Source organism: Ovis aries, chromosome 2, assembly GCF_016772045.2.
Source record: "Ovis aries strain OAR_USU_Benz2616 breed Rambouillet chromosome 2, ARS-UI_Ramb_v3.0, whole genome shotgun sequence".
Classification (NCBI taxonomy): domain Eukaryota; kingdom Metazoa; phylum Chordata; class Mammalia; order Artiodactyla; family Bovidae; genus Ovis; species Ovis aries.
This window is the reverse complement of record NC_056055.1, coordinates 249,407,127-249,429,411: the sequence shown is the minus strand read 5'-3', so window position 1 is coordinate 249,429,411 and position 22,285 is coordinate 249,407,127. Positions and strand designations below refer to the sequence as shown.

At 56.5% G+C, this 22,285-nt stretch overlaps 1 protein-coding gene across 4 annotated transcripts; it reads left to right on the top strand.

Annotated features, from left to right (window-relative positions):
* The first annotated feature begins 170 nt into the window (after positions 1-170).
* On the top strand, positions 171-22,252 carry SZRD1 (SUZ RNA binding domain containing 1). 4 transcript variants are annotated; one of them, XM_015093750.3, is made up of 4 exons: positions 171-243; positions 16,459-16,508; positions 18,021-18,272; positions 19,207-22,252. In XM_015093750.3, the coding sequence occupies exons 1-4, from the start codon at positions 193-195 to the stop codon at positions 19,307-19,309; spliced, it is 456 nt and encodes a 151-aa protein (XP_014949236.2). In that variant the 5' UTR covers positions 171-192; the 3' UTR covers positions 19,310-22,252. The 4 variants fall into 4 exon arrangements, with proteins under 4 accessions (XP_014949236.2, XP_014949235.2, XP_042100716.1 ...); XM_015093749.3 differs by having other exon boundaries at positions 18,018-18,272; XM_042244782.2 differs by lacking the exon at positions 171-243 and adding an exon at positions 500-768.
* The last annotated feature ends 33 nt before the right edge of the window (positions 22,253-22,285 follow it).

Here is a 22,285-nt window from a genome sequence, read left to right as displayed (position 1 = left end):
CCTTCTGATTTCTCTGCCCTCTTTCAAGATGGCTTCCCCGAGGCTCGTGGGCCTTGGACCGGAGCCTCTTCCGGCCTTGGCAGGGGGCGGGGTTCATTGAGCAAGGCCCTGCGTGCAGGCGCCCGCGACGGAGACGCGCTTCAGGGCGCAGGCGCACGGAGGGGTGGGGGAGGAGGGAAAGCGGCGAGTAAGATGGAAGATGAGGAGGTCGCTGAAAGCTGGGAGGAGGCGGCCGACAGCGGGGTAAGGAGGAGCCGCCGCCCCGGGGCTGGGCCGGGCGGGACCTGGCGTGAGGGAAGCCTCCGGGGAGCGGGTCTGGGGATGGTTCTCCCCGAGGAAGTGCCCCACACGCCGGGCCGGGGATGGAGGAGAGGCCCCTGGCCCCCGGGCGCCGCGAAGGCCTCTTAAAGGGGCCGCGTTCCATTTCTCTCTCCGCCTCGGCCCGGTGCGCCTCCTTCCCCCGCTGCCCGCGGGCCGCCGTGCGCGCCGCCGGGGCGCCCCCCCCGCCGCCCGGGCCTCCCTGCCGGGCGCCCGCCGGCCCGCCCCGGGCTCCTACGGCCCTTCTCGCCCCGTCGGACCCCCACCCCCGCCCCGGCCCCGAGCTCCATTTTAAAGTTCATGCGCTCTGATGGGCAGCGACGCACCGTGTGGGGAGGAGTGCGCGCTGCGGGGCGGCAGGCGGGGCCCGGAGGAGAGCGGGAGGACACGGAGTCACCTCTGGACCCTCGGCTCCGCCGGAGTGCCCGCTGCTTCCTGCCGTCCGCCTCGGTGGGCGAGTCCGGGCTGTTTTCCTCTTTCAGTTTTACTGGGAGGGCCCCGGCGGCAGCCCCTGTCCCGCGGGCGCGAGCCCCGGGAGGACCTCGAAGAGTGGCCGCCGGGGGCGGGGGCGCGCTGCGTGAGGCAGCCGCTGCCCCGGCGGGCAGCGGGGATGGACCGTTCGGCTCTTCGCTTTGGGGGCTTTTGTTTGCCTCCACAAGCTGTGCGAAGATAGTTTATCCCAAGCTGGAGCAGCCAGTTCGACTTGGTTCGTGTTTAATTTGGCGTTTTCAGAGTGTGTGAGTCCGTGGTGACCCTGCTGAAGGTGTGGCGGTCTTTTGGGGCTCGCGTGTTCGTATCTGTTCATCCCCCTGGAGCTCTGTGTATCGGGAGTAGGGCGTGGAGAGCCGAGTGTGGCTCAGTTGTCCGACTCTTGCGACCCCAGGCTCCTCTGTCCATCGGATTCTCCAGGCAAGGACACTGGAGTGGGTTGCCATTTCCTCTCCGGGGGATCTTCCCGACCCAGGGATCGAACCCGGGTCTCCTGTGTTGCAGGCAGATTCTTTACCGACTGAGCTAGGAGGGAAGTCGGGGTAGAACGACAGGAGCTGGGTTCCCCCTCCCCCCAAGCTTTGAAGGCGCTTGTCAGCGCTTGAGGAGGCCGAGAACGGACCTCTCCCGTAGCATTCCCTTACTGTTGGACCTTTGGCCTTGAAGTTTTTCCCAGTGGTGGTTCAGCATCTCTCAGGGTGTTTGTTTCTCAGCATAATTGAGGATTTGAAGAATCAACTCGTTCAGAAGGTACTGAGTACAATTCTTAGACCATCTTTCTTGAATTTTGACTTGAGTAAGGAGAGCAATGAAAAGATCTTTGTGAGGAGCAGCAGGTGTCAGCCGGCCGGGTATTTTGTTCGTCCAACACGCGGTTTGGAGTGTCTGCTCTGTGCTAGACAGCGTGCTCAGCAGCGAGTTTGTGCCAGAGAATTCACAATCTCCCGGTAGAGGCGTTTACTGCCTACGAATGTGAGTGAATCATTCAGAACCCCTCCTGCTGCTCCCTGCGAAAGAGCTTGGCCTACAATTTGAATGTGACTCAAATGATAAGTTTCTTGAGAATCCTGTCCTTTCTTTGTTTTTTCCTCACCTGTTTCAAAGGTACATGAGTTTCTCATGTTAAAGAAGAAAATGAACAAAAAATGAATGTAGGGTCCAGAAATTGAGGATTGCCTTAGTCTTTGAGAAGCTGTAGAGGGCTTGGAGATAAGCTAGCCCGCTCTCAGTTCTGTAGCTGAACAGACCCCAGAGATGTTAGATCTAGCTTGGGTCTTTCTGGTGCTCATCCAGGGTTCTTTGTGCTAAACCGTTCATAAGTGCCAGGTAGAGAGGCGGAGCCCAGCCTTGCCACACAGGCGCCGTGAGCAGCGCGGCCCCGGTGCAAGTTCCTTTATATAGCTTTCACTTAATTGGAACACCCTGTGGAGGCATCGTCCTCTGTAGGATAATAAGGAAGGAAACTGAGATGTAGGGAACCCTATCTGGTGCAAGGTCACGCAGATGGTAATCCGGAAGCTGGGATGTGGCCTGTCTGACTCCAAATCTGGACTCTTTCTCTCGCACTCTGCTGCCTCCCACCTGGAGATCTATGGACAGTTTGGGAGTTGGGCGTCGACTTTTACTTTTAATATGTTTGCTTTGGGTTTCTACTTGAAGGCTCCCTTGAACCTGATTCCCTTTGTGAATTTCATTAAGAGTCTTGTAAATGTGTACTTTTGAAGGAGGGGATGAGACCTGATGTCTGTATCATAGGGAAACTGACTATACAGTGTTTCTCAGATGTAGCCAGCTGAGTATGTAGAAGTCTTAGCTTCAGGTTACCCTGTCTCTCAACTGCGATACGGTAATGAGAGTTAAATTACACACACACACACACCTCCCCTTGCCAAAATAAAAAAACTGGGATGGCGAGGCTAGCAAATGGGGTTTGACTCATTCTAAACGTGAGCCTTTGAACTTTATGTAATCTAGAGTTCTAATCCTTGGAAGTAGAGGTTTTTGGTGATTTCCTGTTCTCCGACACCACAGAGAATTTTGCCATCCTGCTAGCATTTCTTTCTTATTTGTCAGGACATCTGAGGTCACTGTTTCCGGTTTATTTTCAAAACATTCAGTATCAAGTTCTGTTGTGTCCTTTGGGGGAAGACTGACTGAGAAACATCTCAAATGTTCTGTAAATAGACTGCTTTTTGCTTTTAGTTAGTATAGTGAACTCTTACCTGGTATAAAACTGTCCCTTTACCTACTCTCCCAACGAGTTACAGCCTCAGAAAAGAGAAAAGACAAGTTAAAAAATATGACTTATATTCCGTCAGGGAAATGATACTTTAAAAATACACTGCCTTTGGGAGAAATGAAAATGTAGAATTGAGTTAATGTTGATTCAGACCCTAAGTTGTGTCCTTATCTCAAGCACATTTTGAGGGCAAATACCCATTTTGTAATCTTCATGTTTCCCCCCAAATCAGGCTAACAGTTTGCTCAGTGTGAAAAGAGCTCGAGTTCCTGGGCTATAGCAAAGCAAGGTGTTTGCAGCAGAATTAGGACTTGGCTGCACGGAAGTCAGAGACAAGCCTCAGATCCACACCAGCTTGGTTTTTTTAGATAGGATTTTTTGTTTTGTTTTGGCAGTGCCTCATGGCCTGTGGGGTCTTGGTTCCCCAAGCAGGGATTGAACCCCAGCCCTCCATGGTGAGAGGGCAGAGTCCCAGCCCCTGGACTGCCAGGGAATTCCCTAGTGAGGAGTTTCTAAAGGGGAAAGAGAGGGGAAGCTGGTGGTTAATCATTCTGTTGTGGTATTTCTTAATCATCATTCCAGGAGCCAGGCCGTCTGTGCCGCATACCCAGTGGTCTGTGACCTGGTGGTCCGGATGCGGAGCCTGCAGAGGTCGTCTTGTTTTGAAAATAACTTAGACTTGTGCATCAGTGATATTATCAGAGGTTGCATTTTTAAGACATTACATTCTTAAAACATCTGGTACTGATTAATTATTACTGTGCAAGCATGGGATCGAAGTTAGAGAAAGAAAAGGGAGAAGGGAAAAAGTTTAAAAATCAAAACATTTCTAAAAGCTAGTTGATGGTCGCAGGTTCAGATTTCTGATTGTTTGACTGAAGCTTTATGTTCACTTGTTTAGACACTCAAAAAAGACACAGTCCACTCCATCTTATTGGCAATGAGCTAGCCCAGTCCTGGGGGAAGGACGATGGTGCATAAATGGGATTGAACTGGTAGTTAACATCGAGCTTTGGCAACCTTTCTCATTTCGTTGCCTCTCAGAAGTTGCCTTCTGAAGTCATGTAGCTAGCTAGTTGGAAGAAAGTGTATCTTGAGTTCAAGGATAGTGGTCTTCGGGACTAAGAATTTGGGGTTACTTTCTGCTCTCATTGAGCCAGTCATCTGAACATTAGCCCTTCAGCGACGTCATGTGGTCTGTGAGTCTTGGTAAAGTGTCAGTGAGCATGGGGTCCTTGCTGTGCTCCAGGTCCCAGGCACAGTCCAGTGAGGAGGCGAGGAGGCAGCACTTTCTTTGGAAGAAGTATAGATGGGGGTCCCGGGGCTGGGATCAGAGACAGTCTTGTAGGGAAGGTGACGCCCAAAGTAAGATTCCAAGGCCCAGTTGAGTTAAGCAGTGGCAAGTCTGGGAGGACAGAGAGTGGGGCCAGTGCACTCGGGCCAGGAGGCGGTGAGAGAAGAACGCCCAGCGTTGGCAGAGCTTCGAGGATCTCCTCTGGCTGGAGGGGGCGTCCTTGGCAGGGCAGACTGGCAAGAGCTGAGGCCCAAGAGGTCTGCAGGGGCCAGTCTGGAAGAGCCTCCTCTACACTGCTCTGGAGAGCTTGGGCTTTGTCCGAAAGCAAAGCAGAGTGTTGGAGGCGCTCTCTTTTTTAGGAGAGGAGAGAGTTTTGTGCTTGTTTCGGCCGAGCGCGTGCTTTCTCTAGCTGCGCGTGCAGGGGCTTCTTTTCTGTTGTGGAGCAAGGGCCTCTCTTGTCCTGGAGTGCGGGCCCAGCGGCTGCTGCGCACTGGCCTCGCTAGTCGCGCCGTGGGGGCTTAGTTGCCCCGCGGCGTGTGGGATCTTAGTTCCCTGACCAGGGATCAAACCCACGTCCCCTGCACTGGAAGATGTCTTCTTCAACACTGGGCCACCAGGAAAGTCCCCAAGGTTAGATTTTAATTTAAAAGATGGGAGCTTTGATTTGCTTGGCTCTGTTCAGAGGAGAGGCCACTCTCCGGGAAGCAGGGCTGCCTGCCTCGCTTTGGGGTCTTCAGTGCCTCCTGCAGTCGCTGCCATCGCAGAGGGTGTGCACTGGGTGTGGATGGGGGCAAATGCAGTTATTTGGGGGCTACCTGGTGCCGATTTCCTTCTGTCTGTGTTACAGTAGAGGAGGCATTTACGATTTGCGGTGTCAGAGAGCACAGACCCAGGCGTAGCGCGGCCGCAGGAGCCGTTGCTGAGCTGTCTCTGCTCCTTACGGAAAGACTGAGCTCGCGGGACTGACGTCTTCAGAGGGGCTTTCTATAAAGCGGTTGGCTAGTTGAGACGTGATTGTGCTGAGCAGTCTGTGCCTGGGACTCTGGAAAAAAGATGTTTCACTGTGATTTCAGAGAAAGAATAGTGAGCTTTTCACTCGTAACCGCTCAGCGCTCCTCTTGGGGGCTGCATGGGGGTCTTGTTCCCAGCGTGCTCTGGGTGTACAAGAGAGCTGCCATGGTTGCTGTGGGTTGGAATTTGGAAAGTTGCTTTTCCTTCTGCAACAGGTCAGAGCCGTGTGTCTTTCTAAAGCTTTGGTAAAGTCCTTCCAGAGAAGACGCACTGTCGTCTGGACCTGGTGGCTCTGGTCTGCTTGGAGCCAGCCCTCTCTCCCACTGTCCCCTCTGTGCTGCAGCGGCCCCACGGTTCGTTGTCTGTTTAAGGCCATATCCCGTGGCCGCCTTCACAAGCGGAGTGGGTCCTTTCCTGCGCACTTTCCACGGACACAGAAATTGTTTTCCTGTCACAATAGCTGCGGACTTGTTGGTTTCCTAGGAGATCAAGTTTAGCTACTTTTATCTGTGGCCAAAATACAGAATGAAATTGGTTTTTCTTAAGTGGTTACTATAGAGATTGCTCTTCCCAACTGGTTTCCAAACTCTTCTCGCCTCCACCAAGCATCCTTCCACCACCCAGCCTATGCAGCTCTGTGGTCTCTATCTTCTGACTGCTCTGTGGTAAGTCCAGTTAAGATGGCATTCTTCAGCCGCTCCAGTTGTGTCTGTTCCTGCTGACTGAGTGTGCACTATAAGCGCATCTGTGACCCTCCAGCCGCCCGTTCTGTTCCTGCTGCTGAGTTGCATGTCTCACTGGTGAATGAGCAGAGCCTGTAAACCTGGGGACTCCCACATCCACCGGCCGTTCCTGGCAGGGCTCCTTCGGCAGCCTCCTGAGGGCGCGTCACGGGGCAGGCGGAGTGCAGCTCGCGTCCCCTCTGTCTCCGTGAGCCAGTGGCGTGTGCGGGACAGGAGCGCCCGCAGGCGGCCGGGCTGAGGCTGCTGGCACCCTGCGCCTGCGCTTCAGGGCCTTTCTGGACGGTCTGTTCACCGTTGCTGCTTGGCAGAGAGCTAACCAGTGGAGTGCTTGCCGGTGCTCGGTTGCCGGTCCCTGTGTCCTGTGCAGCTGCGTGTCTCCCGCCTGGGGCTGGCCTGCTTCTGCAGCCTGGATGATGAGCCCATGCGCTCTGTGTATCTGAGAAACTCAGTGCTCAGGAGCCAGAAAGACAGTGCTGCTGTTAGTTGTGATGCTAACAACAGTGACTGTGAGATGCTGGTCGAAATCTTTTTTTTTTTTTCTTTTTTTGAGCTGTGCTTCGATGCTTGTGAGTTCCCCGACCAGGGATTGAACCCAGGCCCTCAGCAGTGAAAGCATCAAGTCCTAACCACCAGACCGCCAGGGAGCGCCTTGAAATCTTGATTATAAGTGGGGAATAACTTTTTAACATCTGGCCAAGCGGAGAGAGAGAATGTGGAGGGTAAATGGAACAGCTCTGCCCTCTCGGGCCCCTGTGTCCGTAGCTCACGCTGATGGCCTCGGGTAACCTGTAGCCTGTGGACTGCTGGGGGCGCCCGTTGCGCTCTGCAGGTTGGACCTGCAGGCCTTTTCCTGGGCTGGCTTGCTCCCCACGGCCCCCCTGTCGCCCCCCCCGCCCCGTGCCCCTGCTGTCCTGCCTGTTCTCTTGGCTGCCCCCAAGCACTGTGCTTCCCGCCCCTGCTGCCCATGACTCTGACTGACTTGTGGGGAAGGTGTCTTTGGGTGTCTGAATGAAACCTGGTGTCGGGGAGCGATAGAGGCTTTGCTCCATCCCCCAGAGTCTGTAGGTCTGATATTTCCTTTGGGAGAGAAGCCTTGCCATCTTCATTATTAAAAGGAACAAGAAAGGATAGGGTGCCCTGGGCGGTCAGTGGCCCACTTTCTGCATCTGTGGCAGGACAGAAATCAGGAGGCTAGGCTAAGGGTTCAAGTGCCAGGTATGCTTTGGGGGCTCGTCACTACCTACTGTCATTGATCAATTCATCGATAATCTGATGGAAAGTGTTGTTCTAGCCAACCTGAAGGCCGTGGTCAGAGAGCCTCAGAGGACTCTGAGAGCAGTTTCAGAGAGGCGGGGGGCCAGGCGCCGTGTGTGTGGTGAGGGGCGTGTGGTCCGGGCTCGCGGCTCCATCAGCTCCTGCCACTCTCGAGGGACAGGCAGGCGTCTTAGGGTTTAGTGCTTTTCTCAAGCATGGGAAGATGTGAGAAGCCGGCTCGGTAGACTTTTCTCCTGAAAATAGGTAGCTGTCTGAGGACCAGTTCTGCCCGTTTCCCCAGAGCACAGGGCCTCGCCCTGACGTCCGCCTGCCTCCTTCCCAAGGGTGTGGGAGGCCAGTGATCACGGTGCCTGGCGGCGTGGCTCCTGTAGAACAGGGTGGTGGCTGACATTCCTCCCTGAACAGCCCCTTTTGCTTTTGGTCTTAGTTTCAGCCAAGGTGTGGGAGGCATTTTATGACGAGTTTGCCCGGAGTGCTTGGAATGCTCATCTCCAGGTCAGGTGAAGATTTTGTGGACAGGCCGTGTAATGTGCTCCTGGCCTCAGCCCGGTTAACAGTACCGGAACCCCTGGACTGCCCGGCTTTCTAGTCTGTTCTGCTCCAGGCAGTGGCTCCCTCTAGCTGCTTCTCCGTACGGCCGGGGTCCAGCCATCACAGCCAGTGTCCTTACGGAACGGTTCCTTTGGTCGGCTGTTCAAGTGACCTCACCATCATTAATAGTATTGAAGGGTCAGTCACGCATTTGGTAGTTTAAAAAATGATAATCTTATAAAACAGGTAGAGTGCAAGTAACAAGGCCGTGAGTAAGTATTTAAGCTGAGAGCTTCCATTAGGTGTGGCCTAGGGTCTCCCCAGGGTGTCTGACCTGTTTGTTCTGCACTGGTCGCTGTGCTTTGGGAGTCGATATATTGGCGTAATACATAAAGTTCCCCGGAGATGTCTGTACCTACGGGGCAAGTGGTGGGTCACTCTGACCCCTTCCACGATCGAGAAAGGAGCACTGTCTTCTGAGGAGTCACATGCCTGATGCCAGGGGGAGACAAGGCTGTCCCTGGCTGAGCAGGCGTGCGGCTGCTGAGAGGGTCTGGCTCGTGCTTACACAGATGCGCAGTGCACGCTGGAGGGGGCGGGGAGACCCACGGGCAGGGGAAGCTTCTGCTTACATTTATATCTTGCCTTAACATTTTTGTTTCATCACTCCCTTTCAGCTTTGTTTTCCTTGTGTGTAAAACTAGATGAATAAAATCTACCTTGCCTAGTGATAAGAGTTAAATAAAGTTATCCCAGAGTAAAAAGATCATTCTGGGTGCTCTGCAGACACACTGTAGGGGCAAGAATGGAAGCACAGAAAATAATCAGGATGCTGCTCGGAACTGAGACCAGGACAGTCTCTGCAGCAGAAGCGCTCAGAAAATTCAGCACACGCTTTGAAAATAGAACCAGCGAGATCTGCTGATGTGCGAGTGAAGAGGCCTCAGAGGCGAGTCCAGAGTCTGGCCTGAGCCCTGGAAGACTGGACTTGCTGAAATGCGGTGGGGGGAGCAGGTTTGCGCGACGGAGTGAAACCAAGAGTTGGTTTTGGACCCAGTAGGCCGAGGTACCTTTTCAAATCCAAGTGGGACTGTGTATGTGAGTGATTTTAAAGCTGTGAAACTAGATGAGGTCATTTAATAAGCCAGCCTGGACACAGAAGGGGCAAACTCCCCAACCTCAAGGGATCAGGAGACGGAGAGGAACCTATCTTATAGAGGAAATCAGATTCGAAGCGTGAGAGGGAACCACCGGGATCGCAGTGTCTGGGAGGCTGAGTAAAGAAAATGGTTTATCCATTCTACTGATAAAAGCTTACTTAAGCTGTAAAAATGCCGCAGGGAAGGAGCACTGAGCAAGGTTTGGGATTCACCAGTAAGCTCAGCGGCAGTGCAGGGCGGTTTGGGAGGGACAGTTAAGCGCAGAGAGCGGAATTGAGGCGAGGCGGGGAGTGTTGCCCAGAGCAGGGCCTGAGCCGGACACTGGGCCCTGAGTGAGTGCTAGCTGCTTCGCGCTTGCCTCGGGGCCCTTCGGGCATTCAGTCACTAGTTGCTGGCAGATGAAATGGACAGGAGGGATGCTTCTCGTTCTAAGGTTAGGTCTAAAGCAGTGTTACCCAGCAGAAGTATCCTGCGGGCCACGGAGGTAACGTAAAATTTTTGGGAAGCCATGTTTGGAAGTATAAAGAAACACATGAAATTAATATTTTTAATTCAATCTATACAGAGTAGTACCCAATCAGCATTAAACAATATGAAAATACTTTAATGAGCTACGTTACACTTTTTTTCTTAACTGAGGCTGGGAAGTCAGCTGTGTCTTTGGCACTTAAAGCGCCTCTCGGCTTGGACCAGCCACGTGTCAAGCGTGTCCCAGCCGCATAGGGCAGCACCCCTGCGCACAGTGGCCCAGCTGGATCTGAGGCAGAGGAGAGCGTGCCCAAAGGGCTCCCTCCTTCTGGGCAGGCGCACGGGGATCCGGAAAGCTCTGCTGAACTGGGGAAAGAAAGCAGGAAGTGGGTGTCCCTTCCAACCAAGTAGAAATCGTTGGGTGGTTACTGCCTGCCGCCCCAGAGCCCTTTGTGCTTTCTGGTGCCCCTGACTTCTTCCAGTTCATATCTTGCTGGCCCTAGGAGTTATAACTAATTTTCTGCGGTAGCTTTTTGAGTATGGATACCAGCTAATAAGAACCGTGGCTGGGTGCAGCTGAAGTAATCTCAGATGACTTTCTAAACCTAATCTAAGGTTAGAGAGATGGGTCCATTGTCAGATGCCCTTCTAGATTTGAGCGTCTCTAGTTAAGAAGCGTCTCTCTGGGGCCCCTTTTTTCCTTTCTCTTCTCCCTGCCGCTCTGTCTCTCCCTGCCGTGAGTTTGCGCAGCTCTCCCAGGGCTTCGTCTCTCTCTCCTGGCAGTGCGTGCACGCCTCGCGCTGCAGCCGCGGGGCTGCTCTGCCTCTGCCTGGCGGGGCTCCAGTCGGCGGGACTGCCTCACTAGTCCCGGCCTCCCGCTGCTAGCGCGTCTCCTGCTTGGCAGGTTTTAGGCTTTCCAAACGCGTGTCTTCAGCTTTTTTTTTTTTTTAATCACAGTGAAGCAAAAGGAAAATAGCCTTGAGATACATCAACAAAGCATAGATTTCCTTGGGGAGGGAGCTTTAGACTTTATCCTGTGCCCTACAGTGACCCACATAATTAAAGTGCAGTGTCTTTCCTTGCTGTGGGAGTAACAGGAAGGAGGACTGCCTGGTGGGAAATGGAACCTTCAAACAGACCAACCCGAGTCTGTGTTAAAGAGGCAGTTGACGGCTTCACTGCGCCCCACAGCTCTTGTCTCTCAACTTCTGAATTCTGCCTTTTGCTCTGATTTACCCAATCATGTTTGCTCAGGAGTTATTGAACCTGACGGGGATCCTGAAGCATGGCTGTAAAATCAGACCTGGGCGAGGCGACTGTGGGTACCCTCCTTCCTGGAGTGAGCCGAGGGGTGGGGCAGGCAGAGGCATTGGAGACGGCCAGCCCCCTGTGGCAGGACCGGATCACCGCCATGCCAGTGATGTGGAGGGAAAAGGCAGGGATGAAGCGCCGTTACTAAAGTTGATATGAAGGTTGTTGGGAAAAGCTTTTGTAAATTGCACATCTGGACTTGAAATAGCCAGGGGTGTGCTTTAAGAGTTAAGGAGACCTTTTTATCTGGCTTTAGACCAGAGTTTGCTGGTTCCACCCATGAAACCAGTCCATCCTAAAGGAAATCAACCCTGAATATTCATCGGAAGGACTGATGCTGAAGCTCCAATCCTTTGGCCACCTGATGCAAAGAGCTGACTCTTTGGGAAAGACCCTGGTGCTGGGAAAGATTGAAGGCGGGAGGAGAAGGGGATGACAGAGGAGGAGATGGTTGGCTGGCATCACCGACTCGATGGACATGAGTTTGAGCAAAGTCTGGGAGACAGTGAAAGACACAGAGGCTGGTGTGCTGCAGTCCACGGGGTCAGATACAACTTAGCAGCTGAACAGCAGCTACCTGCGAGCTATTTTGTTTTATTCCTAAATGCAATTGAGGCCCCCGAGGGAGGAGCCAGACTCCCCCGGTGTGTGGTGTGGAGACACAGGTGCCTTGCTGGGGAGACTGCCCCCAGGAGGCTCTGGCAGAGGCGGCCTGCTCGCCAGGCGCCGTGCGCTGTCGTCCTGCCGGCGCCTAGAGAGGCTGGCCCGGCGTGGGCTCTGCCGCTGCCCTGCGCGTCCAGGGGCCAGAGCGCCCTGGGAGGTGGGCTCACCATTCACTCCTTGATGGCATTTTCTCCCGACTTTTCCTCACGACCGGTCAGGCTCTGTTTCTCAGAGGAACGCTGTCTCTTCAGATCCCCCAGGGTCTCCCTGCAGGATGTGGTTCCCAATTTGGGAGAGCTGGACTACGTGAGCCTGTGGGGCATAGCGGTTCAAAGGGAGCCCAAGATCGGTCATTTCACCTTGAATTTGAGAGGAGAATCAGAAAATACCAGCTTCTGAAATGGCAACTGGCAGAGAGACAGTTTGTGCTCAAAAAGTCCCTTAGAGCGTAACTGTGCTGATGGAAAGACGGTGCTTCCTGGTCAGAGCCAGGACCTCTCAGACCTCCGCTCGGTATCGAGATTCTCGGCAGTTGTGTCGGCTGCCTGGTGACCAGAGGGCCTGGGTTGGCTTCGCCGTCCCTAGGTGGAGCGGTGAAGTCTGCGTCTTGCCAGTGCGGCTGTAATGGTGCTGTCCTGCGCCCTGCACCACGGCCCGAGGAGGCTGGCGCTCTCGTCTGCCTGTGTCCTCCCCTCTTCCCTCCTCGCGTTGCTCTTTTCTCTCTCGTGCGCCTCTGTGTTACGGAGCGCGGCTCTCCCCGTCGTCTGCCTGCCGTGCACACGTGCTGGCCCTCCATTCCGTCGGAAGGTTCTGGCTGGGTCTCAGTTGAGACTGTTCACAGTGTCTCCTCCCGCTCCTGTGCATCCACCCCCAGCTTCTGCTGGAGGCTCCCGCGAGCACCTTCGTCGCACGATTAAGGGCCTCAGCAGCCGGTGGGGCTGTGCGTCTCTCTCGGGTGCGTTGAACTTGCAGACCCTGGCGTCTCACTGCGCCCGTCTTGTGGCGGTGGCCTCCCTCCTGTCTCTCCTAAGGGCCAGCCTATCCGGGAGCACCTTGCTGCCTCCGGTGGCTCTTCGTTGCTCCCCGGCCCTAGGCTGCTGCCTTTCTGGTTCGCTTGTTCTCGCAGACCAGGCAGCGTGGCCCTCTCTTGCAGAGGTGAAGCGCCACCTGCGCTTGGTGACAGCAGACCTGTTGCTGAGGATTTTCACCCAGAGAGAGGAGACACAGCACCGTCTTCTGGAGTCTGTTCAGTGCTACTCGAGAAGAAATAGAGAGCTTTTCCGGAAGGAGGAGTCGTGGGAACTAGAACTCCCCTCGCCGTGATCTCTTGCGCCCCAGTGGGCCTTCCTCTCCCAGGGTCGAGCTCCAGTGCTGAGCCTATGGGTTTCTTTCACTAGCCATGGCGGTTGCGCCTCTCCCACGGGAGGCTTGACCTTGGGCCGGGCCTGCGTGCACCCCTGTGGAAGAGGCAGGTGCCCTTAGCTGGCTGGATGCTTTGTTGGGGCCACAGCAGGCGCTTCCCCAGGCCTTCTGCGACCGCTGGAGTCCCTCTGCTGCTGCCTCTGAGGAGACCGGCGTTCTCCTTGTAGTGTGCCCTGCAGGAGAGTGTCCGCTGGGCCCAGCTCCTCAGAGCCGGGGTCGGAGCGTGCGTCGATTGCAAGGGCCTGTCCGAGGAGAGAATGGACTCCTGACCCTGGACAGACGCCAGCAGGAGGCACGGGGCCTCCTCCGGCTGCCGGCAGAGCACCCGCCTCCTGCGACGGCCCTGGGCGCGCCGGGCTGCAGCCGGCCAGCCGAGGCGGCCGGGACCCACTTTCCACCAGGGCTGTCGGCGTCAGAACGCGTCCTCCCCACTGCCGGCCGAGTTCCTCCTCAACCCGCTAAACGGATCTCGGTGCCCGCCGGCTTGAGCGGCGTGGGGGGCGGCAGCATGCGGCGGGCCTCCAGAGGCCTTAGTTCTGGGGCTGCCCTGCGACCGTGGGGGAGCTCTGTAGCCTCTCTGAGCACCTTCCCCTCATCTGACGGAGAAAGAGAAAAGCCGCTCTGGCTCACACAGGGCTGGTGTGACCGGAAAGGGGGTTTGGGGAGGTGCACGGGCAGCCCTGAGGCACTGGCCGTCACGCGCCCTCTTGAAGGGCTTTCCTCCACCAGCCTCTGTTCTCCGGCTTCCCTCGGGCCCTGGAGAAAGAAGGGAGCCGTGCCCTCCTGAGAGGAAGCCTGCATGGGCGCGCTCAGATTCAGTCACTGTCTTGTGTATTTCCCATAGTGCTTTTAAAAACCTGCTAACCCATTATTAGGTCCATTTGCCTTGTATTTGGTCCTCAGAGCAATGTAGAGGCGAGCGTCCCTGGAATGAAGCTTACAAATGCAGAGCTTTCGCATCAGGCTGGAGCAGCAGCTTCCGTTCCCCGGGCGTGGCTGCCTGTCTGAGGGACGCGTGCTCCCTGGCCCCCTGGAGCCCCCTCCCCTCGCCACTGTGCTCCCTTCAGAGGGAGTTTGGGTGCTTGCCCACCTCTGGAGGCGTTGGATCTGACCCGTTTGAAGACTAAATCCCGTGGATGTAAAACCTTGCATTTATGATGGAGGAGCTTGAGTAGGAAGTCTCAGTTTCAGATTGTAGCAAACTGACGCAAACTTCAAAACTACCAGTTATTTGTGAAAAGCCCTTAAAAGTTGGTGGGTATTAGTCTAACACGAAACATACTGTTGACTCAGGCAGTAACACTGTCGTCAATCCTGAAGTTCAGAGGAGTTTCATCACCGAGGGTGCAGCGGGCCTAGGTGTTCTTTGAGTGCATGTCTGTGTGCTCACAGAAAACGTCTAGCTCATTCTCTCACCCCTCCATGCACCATTTCTGTTCAGCGTTAGACAGCCATCGGGCACCAGCTTGTGTTCCAAGCTTGAGTGAGAGGTTTGATTTTTGTGGCTTCCTACCCGCTCCAGAGAGTTGGAGGTGCCCTCAGAATACAGTTTGTTATGCTTGCCTAAATATAGTTTGGAGAAGGCAGTGGCACCCCACTCCAGTGCTCTTGCCTGGAAAGTCCCATGGACAGAGGAGCCTGGTGGGCTGCAGTCCATGGGGTTGCAAAGAGTTGGACACGACTGAGCGACTTCACTTTCACTTTCCACTTTCACGCACTGGAGAAGGAAATGGCACCCCACTCCAGCGTTCTTGCCTGGAGAATCCCAGGGGCGGGGGAGCCCGGTGGGCTGCCGTCTTGGGGTCACGCAGTTGGACACGCCTGAGGCGACGCAGCAGCAGCAAATGTTTATAGTTAGAGTCTTTCATAAAAATAAAACATGTTAAACACAGCTCAGCACCAGTCATGTCAGTGTCAGATTCAGTCTAGATTCAGCTTCATGGCGTCAGGCTAGCTTCACGTGGTTCACAGGGAACAAAAACAAGGACACGAAAGGAAGTGAAGGGGGAACATGTTCCAGGTGACATCAACCAGAAGCAAGCTGGAATGGCTTTATGGATGTGAAACGATAGCTTCTAAGGTAGAGGCTGTCACTTACAATGGTAAGCTTTAATGTACTGAAAGGAATGATTATTCTTTTAGTCTATAGAGCAAGCAAATCAGTAAGATTGTAGAAGGCTTGAACAGTACCGCTAACCAGCTTGAACTGTAGCCATCAACTATATTTCAGGATATAATTTGTGAAAACTAGCTCTGGGCTCTGAAGTTTTTGAGAAAAATATTTCAGAAACTTCTCGCTGAGGCCATCGTTCTTAACGTTTTGCACGTACCAGAGTCCTTTGAAAACCCACCCATCTCACTAGGCCAGGGTTTCTCAGCCTTGTCACTGCTGACCTTTGGGGCTAGATGATTCTTTGCTGCGAGGCTGTTCTATGCACTGTAGGATTTTAGTGGGATCCTGGTGGGCATTTTAGCCCACAGGATGCCAGCACACCTCCCATCCAGTAATGACACCTGAAAAATGTCTCCAGACGTGGCCAAATGTACCAAAGTCACCCCAGGTTGAGAACCAGTACGTAATTTTGCGTATGATTGCGCCCCTCTCCGGTAGCTAGATGGTCTCGCCCTCCCTGAGCATGGGTGAATGGGACATGTTTTAAGAACACACAGGAGACAGCTGAGGAGCCGGAGCCTGGGCTGTGCTGGGCGCCGCTGCCCTGTCCCGCACGTGCAGGCTTGCACCCCAGGCTCTGGAGCGGCCTGCAGCTGCTGCTGCTGAGGCTCGGAGGACTCCGACTCCCAGCCGGCTGTGCACGCGCTCGGCTTCTCTTCTGTTCCAGGCCTCTTGCTAGGTGCTAGTCTCAGAGTTCTAGTCCATACATGTAAAAAAAAAAAAAGAAAATTGATTGTAAAATGTGTGATCCACGGCTCGTGAAGGGAGAGTGTGTGTCCCGTGTGGCCGCCGAGACTTGAGAGAGGTGAGGCAGCCGCTCAGGCTGTGTTTTGCAGGGTACCTGGGAGTTTCCGGGGGGCCGAGACTGGAGGCAGGCGCGCCCCACACTGGGCTGCGGGCCGGGCCAGCTTGGTTTTGCTGTGGTTGGTGTGACAGGAACAGGAGCTGGAGGTGTGTGTGCGGGAGGCTTGCATAGGGCTTAGACCGGACCGGTGATCAGTTGAAGCATCTTCAGTGGGGACAGGACCCAGGCAGGCTCATGTGTGGAGAGTTGATGTGAGTGGCTCTTTGAAGGGCAGGTGGGCATCCAGGAGACTGGTTCGAGGCCGTGCAGAGACCCCAGCTGAAGGATGAGGTCTAGAACTCTCAACGCAGCCTCAGGCATGGAGGGGGACGAACCTGCAAGGAGTCAGGGCCCCACACCCCAGAGGCTCATGAAGGGAGGGCTGCACCCCCAACTTCTAAGGACACACTGTCGTCCCTGGTCACAGAGGACGCTGCCCTTAGCTCTGAAAATAAAGACGTAAGTTTTTATTTGAGAGAGATTTTTTCCACCTTTTATATACATTTTTTTCCTCTAGGAAATAGACAGACGGTTGGAAAAAAAACTGAAGATCACACGAAAGGAGAGGTAAGGCTGCTGTCTGGTCTGAGGCTCAGGCTCCGCCGGGAGCGCTGGGCAGTCAGCGGCGTCTCCAGCCGGCCGTTAGGTGTGGCAGGTCAGGCTGGCGGGCAGCGAGCGCTTCCTCTAGGGTCGGACGCGGCGGCTGTGGGAGTGAGGCTGCAGTGGTCGCTGCGTGCTGCGTTAGTGGGCCCCCGAGAGGCGGTCTGCAGAGAGGGGGTGGTGCCGGGCCAGGGCTGGGCGCGGAGGCTGACTGAGGTGTGGGCGCGGTCTCCTGGGCGCCACTTTCCCTCTCTGTGACACAGGGGGGCCGGGCAGGCGGTCCCCTGGGCCCTGCACGACTGGTGGCTCGGGGCGTCACGAGGGGGCCGGGGAGGAGAGGTTCTCGGGGGTCTTCAGGACCTCTAAGGGTCGCTTTCCCCCGCTCGGGCAGCACAGGAAGTAGGTGCGCAGAGCGGGTGCAGGCTGAGTGGCGTGGTCCGTCTTGGCCCTGCTGGCCTGTCAGCGCCCCGCGGGGAGGAAGAGAGGGCCTCTGTGGGGGCCTGGGGGCCCTGCCCACCCACCGGCTTCCTGGCTCCCCGTCTGTCTGCGCGCCTGGTCGCAGCGCCCTGGCCACCCGCCCTGGTCCCCCCAGACCCGCTCCAGGCCCCCGTCCCGACCCCTCCTGAGACCAGGGCCCTGAAACCAGGCGCCCGGGGCTGCTGGGTTCTGAGGAGGAGTTAGGTGACTGCTCGGGGAGGGTCTTCGTGGCCCCTCCCGCCTGGACCCTCGCTCTCCGCTGTCCCTGCTGCCCGCCCCGCCCTCGTGTGCACACGCCCGCCGTGCACCCCCAGCCGTGGACAGTGCTTTTCCTTGGAGCGCTGCCAGGCGCCGTCTGCATCGTCCTGACCGCAGCCCGGCCGCGTCCAGCAGACGGAGAGCCCTGCTGCGGCGGCGGGAGGGGCTCTGCTCGGGAGCTCTTCCGAAGGGGCGGCCAGCGTCCGGGAGGCCCAGGCCCCTCAGCAGAAGGCCGGGCTGTGTGGCCAGCCCTGCCTGGATGCCGGTCAGGGCGGCGGGGCCGGCCCCCTGGAGCCCGGGTTTGAGCGCATGTTGGGACCTTGACTGGGAAGGACTGCTTTGCCGACCCCCAGGCTCAGGGGCTCCCCCACCTACCAGCCTGTTACATTCTGGTCTGCGTAGGGAAGCTGGGGTTTCTAACTGAGGCCAGTGGATTCTGGACAAGAGATGTTCTGCCACAGGGGCCAAGCTGTGGTGGTTGTGACTGATGAACTCGAGGAGAGACGTCTCAGAGTGAGCTGGGGTTCCCACCCCCTCGCCTGGGGTTCGGTGTGGGGAGCAGACCTGGGGCTGCGTGAGCTTAATAAGCAAGCTTGCTCTTTGGCGAAACCCTTGAGTGAGAATCTCAGTGTCTGGTCAGAGGCCAGAGACTGATGCATAGGCTTGGGAGGGTGAGGCGGGGCGCGCTGGGGCCTCCTCGTTGCGGACAGGACTTCTGAGGCTGTGTTTGCTCTTCGTCAGCAGGAAATCCAAATCTCCTCCCAAAGTGCCCATTGTGATTCAGGACGATAGCCTTCCCACGGGGCCCCCTCCACAGATCCGCATCCTCAAGAGGCCCACCAGCAACGGTGTGGTCAGCGGCCCCAACTCCGCCAGCAGGCCGGCCCTCCCGGTCAAGTCCCTGGCGCAGCGGGAGGCGGAGTACGCGGAGGCCCGGAAGCGGATCCTGGGCAGCGCCAGCCCCGAGGAGGAGCAGGAGAAGCCCATCCTCGACCGGTGAGTGTGGCCGCCGCGCCCCTGGGGGAGGAGCGCGGATTCGAATCACGTTGGCCGGCTTTGAGTGCGCCTCTGCCGCTTCCTTCTGCTCAGCTTAGACCTACCTCACCCTCTGTCTTCACCGCCTCATCCGAGAAACGGGATGATGGTCGCCTACCTCATCCATTTATTGTACAATTAAATGGCAAGTAGTTGAGGATGTTCTGGGTCTCATATGGCCTGCTCTGATGCTTTTGCGAATTTCCTGAATTCTTTTTTTATTCATGGCATTTTTGCCTCTGCAGCTCTAGCGGTTGCATTATGTAAGTTTGTCACCTCCCGGTAAAGCAGTATTTGTTAAAACATCCTTTAACTACGAGAAGCCTCTTTTGGAGGGAGGGGGTATTCTGAGGCTTGGAGTAGTAATCTCTACCGTGCCGTCATGATTTTGATGGACTCCCGTTCTCTCTCCTCTAAGCCCTCATTTGGCAAAGCAGGAGAAGTCCGTTCTCTTCCAGTTCTTCAGTCCTACGAGTTAGCCATTAGCCCCGTGATCTGGAGAGGAGCGGAGGAGCGGCGGGGCGGGGTCACTGCTGACGCTTGGTCAGAGGTCTTAGCCTCAGCCCGGCCTCTGGGGAGCCTGGCCCCCGAAGGTCTGCGGGACCCGTGCTCTCTGTGGTCACTGTCGCTGCCCCTGGACAGCAGGGGCCCTGGGGCACTCCCCTCGCCTCCAGAGTGCTGCGGGCAATAGCGCTCAGGGACCCTCCGCCCCACCTGCTCTCGGAGGCTTCCCAGCTTGGAGGTGCGCCGAGTCTGCCCGAGAGAGAAGCAGACCCAGGGAGCCAGAGTCGGCCGGGAGCCACTGGCCTCCACCCCAGATGCAGGAGTTGACTTTAAGATCTGGGGGCCTCTCCTTTGCCCTTTCTCAGGCCTCCCTCTGGTCTTTTTCCTTCAGGCCAACCCGGATCTCCCAGCCGGAAGACAGCCGGCAGCCCAACAATGTGATCAGACAGCCTCTGGGTCCTGATGGGTCCCAAGGCTTCAAACAGCGCAGATAAACGCGGGCTGCCGAGGATGCCGCCACCCACCCCGGGCGCACTGCCGGGGCAGACCGCTGGACTTGAGCAGAGGGAGCGACCGACTGACTTGCACTGTGATCCCCTTTGCTCCGCCCACTGTGACCTTGACCCCCATGCACTGTGACCTCCCTTCCCCTTCTTCCCACGGCATTGGCGTGTCTGCAAGGGCTGTCCCCAGTCAATGGAAAGGGAAAGGGTGGGGGTTAGAGGAGGGTTGGGGCCCCCCCCAGGGACTCAGAGTAGAGAGTCAGGCCGTGCCCCTTGGCCACTTGGGGCGAAGCCAGCGCCAGCAATAGCAGTTTATCATGCTCGTTAATTTGGGATAACAAAGCGCAGAGAACTCCCGTCCACCACCCTCCAGTGCGTGTCTTCATCACTTAAAAGCAAGTTCCATGGGAAAATATCCTTTCTTTTTTTTTTCTTTCCTTCCTATTTTTGTTTGTTTATACAAATATTTGATTTGCAAAAAAAAAAAAAGTGCATGGGAGAGGTTTTAGCAGTTTAATGAATTTTTAATTGAGAAAGGGTAGTTTGGTAGTCTACTTAAAAGTGTTTCTGGGAAATTCACTAGAAACATTAACCAATAGGACTTTGGTGAGCTTAGCTTCTGTGTTCCTACTGCCGCCCAGATGGGGCCGGGCTCTGCAGCCCCCAGGACAGATGAGCACCCATGCCTATACCTCCCTCCCCCAGCTACGGCCCAGGGCCTCTGCGCCCTGCCTGCAGACTGGGCTGGCTCTGTAGGCTCAGAGAGCCTGGGGAGGGTGCCAGCCCCTCACCTCTAGTATTTTGGGAGATGGAGAAAGTGAACAGACTTCCCCTTCCAAAACCCCTCAGGGTGGCTCCCTGCCGCCAGGCTGGCTGCTTCCGGAAGGCGGCGGGGGTGAGGCCGCGCTCCCGGTGTTAGGAGAAGGGCTGCGAGACTTGCTCAGTGTCTCGCTCTCAGCACAAGGGAAGCCCAGAGACAGTCTGACTCCAGGACGCTGAGCCTCCTGCTGAGTGTGAGCAGAACATAGGTGGACCTTCCCGCTCTGGCAAGACTTAGAACTAACTCTCACGAGTCTGTGGGTTGCCATCACTGTTGATGGCATTGGCGTGGTAACTGTAACCCAGGACATTTCCCTTGTGAAATCACTACCTTAGGAGCAAACCATTCTGAGTGCGTTTGGGGAAAAACAAGCTGTGCATTGCAAAGGTTGGTGATGACAGACTGGTTCCCCCTGCCCCTTGGCTACCCTCCACCCTTTTCCAGAGCAAGGGCCTGGAATGAAGGCAGTGTTCCCTTACAGGCTGGAGACTGGCTTTGGCTCTTTGAGGTGGAAAAGGCTTAGTGCTCCGCCCAGAGCAGCTGTGTGCGCACCATCTGGCTCCTCTCAGGCTCTCTGGTCTCTGCCGCTGCACTGCGCCTTGCGTCCCTCAGCCAGCCAGGCGGCCTGCCTGCTTGGCAGACGAGTTTTGGAGCCGTGCTGTGACGTCTGTGGTGGGGGCAGCTTGCGCTGGCCGCGGTGGCGGGCCAGGTCTCACAGGCTTGCTCCCGCCATTGGTTGGTCTGCCCTCACCTCACCCCGTGGGGATGTCAGCGGGGCCCAGCAAGCCTTGGCTCGTTGCCCCTTAGGAGCGGAGGTTGGCTGTCAGCCTCAGCAGCTAGTGCACAGCACAGGCTTACCTCTGAGTGAAGCCCGGAAGCGGTGTGTGCGCAGAGCTGGACGCAGCTTCAGTGAGAGTCTGCGGGGTGCTGAGTGCCGCCCCAGGCTCTCCGGGGTGCGCAGGGGGAGGCTGCTGTCTCCATGGCCCTGCGGCCCTGACCAGGTTTCCGCGTCCGAGACGGACAGCGTCCATCCCTCACGTGGCAGTGGTGTCTGGCCCGAGATGAGACTGTCCTTTTCAGGTGGAGAAGGTACAGGGGTCGGCAGGTGGGAAGGCCAGAGGTGCTGAGGGCCCCGTCGTTGGGACCAGCTGCCCTTGATCCCCTCTCCTGGCGGGGGCCCAGGAGGCCGGCTGGTGGGTGTCTGGATCGAGGAGGTAGTGGGGACTGCCACTCCCGCCTCCCTCCGGCCAAAGATGGGCTCTGCCCGCCGCGTGCCTGCCCCCACCCACCAGCAGTCTACCTTGGCCCCCCAGACGGAGAGGTGACAGGCGAAAGTGAAAAGAAATGAAAGAGGAAACTCTTGTGTTGGGGGGAGGTGGGCAGGGAGGTCGGAGAACGGTTTGGATTCTGTGTGTGTTTGTGGGGTTTTTTTGTAGCTGTCTGTAACTTTCCTTAAGTGCTTTTTTTTTTTTTTTTTAAGTAAGCTGCAGGCTTTGGCTTGGAAAACCCCAGGGAGGGTGAGGGGGGCAGAAACCTGAGGCTGCTGCCCCTTTCTGCCTCCGTGGTTCTGTCCCCTTCCCCAGCTCCTCCCTGACCCCCAAGCCAGGCCTCAGACCTCCCAGCTAACCGCTTCCCATGAGCCACTACTCTGACGTCAGCCTATAACCAAAGGAGCTGGGGGTCTGGGCCTGGTGACCCGCCCTTCTCCGCCCACTCAGTCAGGGTGCTCCCCACCTGCAGGCAGGAGGCAACACCCGATCTGCTCCCTTCAGCCCTTCCAGGGCCCCCGCCCAGCCCCCCCATCCCCTGCTCGCCCCGCCTGGGGACGCTCTGCTCAGGGACGGGCCGGCAGGGCTACCCCAGCCTCCCCGGTAGGCAGAGACTCTGGAAGCCTCCGGGGTCCTGTTTTCGGCCATGTGGCCCCCGGGATGCATGCGGGCCCCTCGGGCGTCTGAACAGGGGGTGGGGGGGGCGCCAGGAGGGAGCCTGTCCCCTGCCGTCCTGCTCTGCTGGTCCGGCGGGCATGCCCACCCCACCCGCACCGCGGGCTCCTGAGTCGGCAGATGAGGCATTTTATAAATTGTATTTTAAATACATGTTTTAAACTTGTCAAAGCCGTGTCCTTATTTCGGTCTCTGCCCTTCTCA

Bases quoted from the DNA above. Each gene is read 5' to 3' on its own strand.
- SZRD1 (XM_042244781.2), top strand. From the start codon at position 619: ATGCGCTCTGATGGGCAGCGACGCACCGTGTGGGGAGGAGTGCGCGCT. The intron at 769-16,458 runs GTGGGCGAGTCC...TTTTTCCTCTAG, and splicing joins GCTTCCTGCCGTCCGCCTCG to GAAATAGACAGACGGTTGGA. The intron at 18,273-19,206 runs GTGAGTGTGGCC...TTTTTCCTTCAG, and splicing joins GAGAAGCCCATCCTCGACCG to GCCAACCCGGATCTCCCAGC.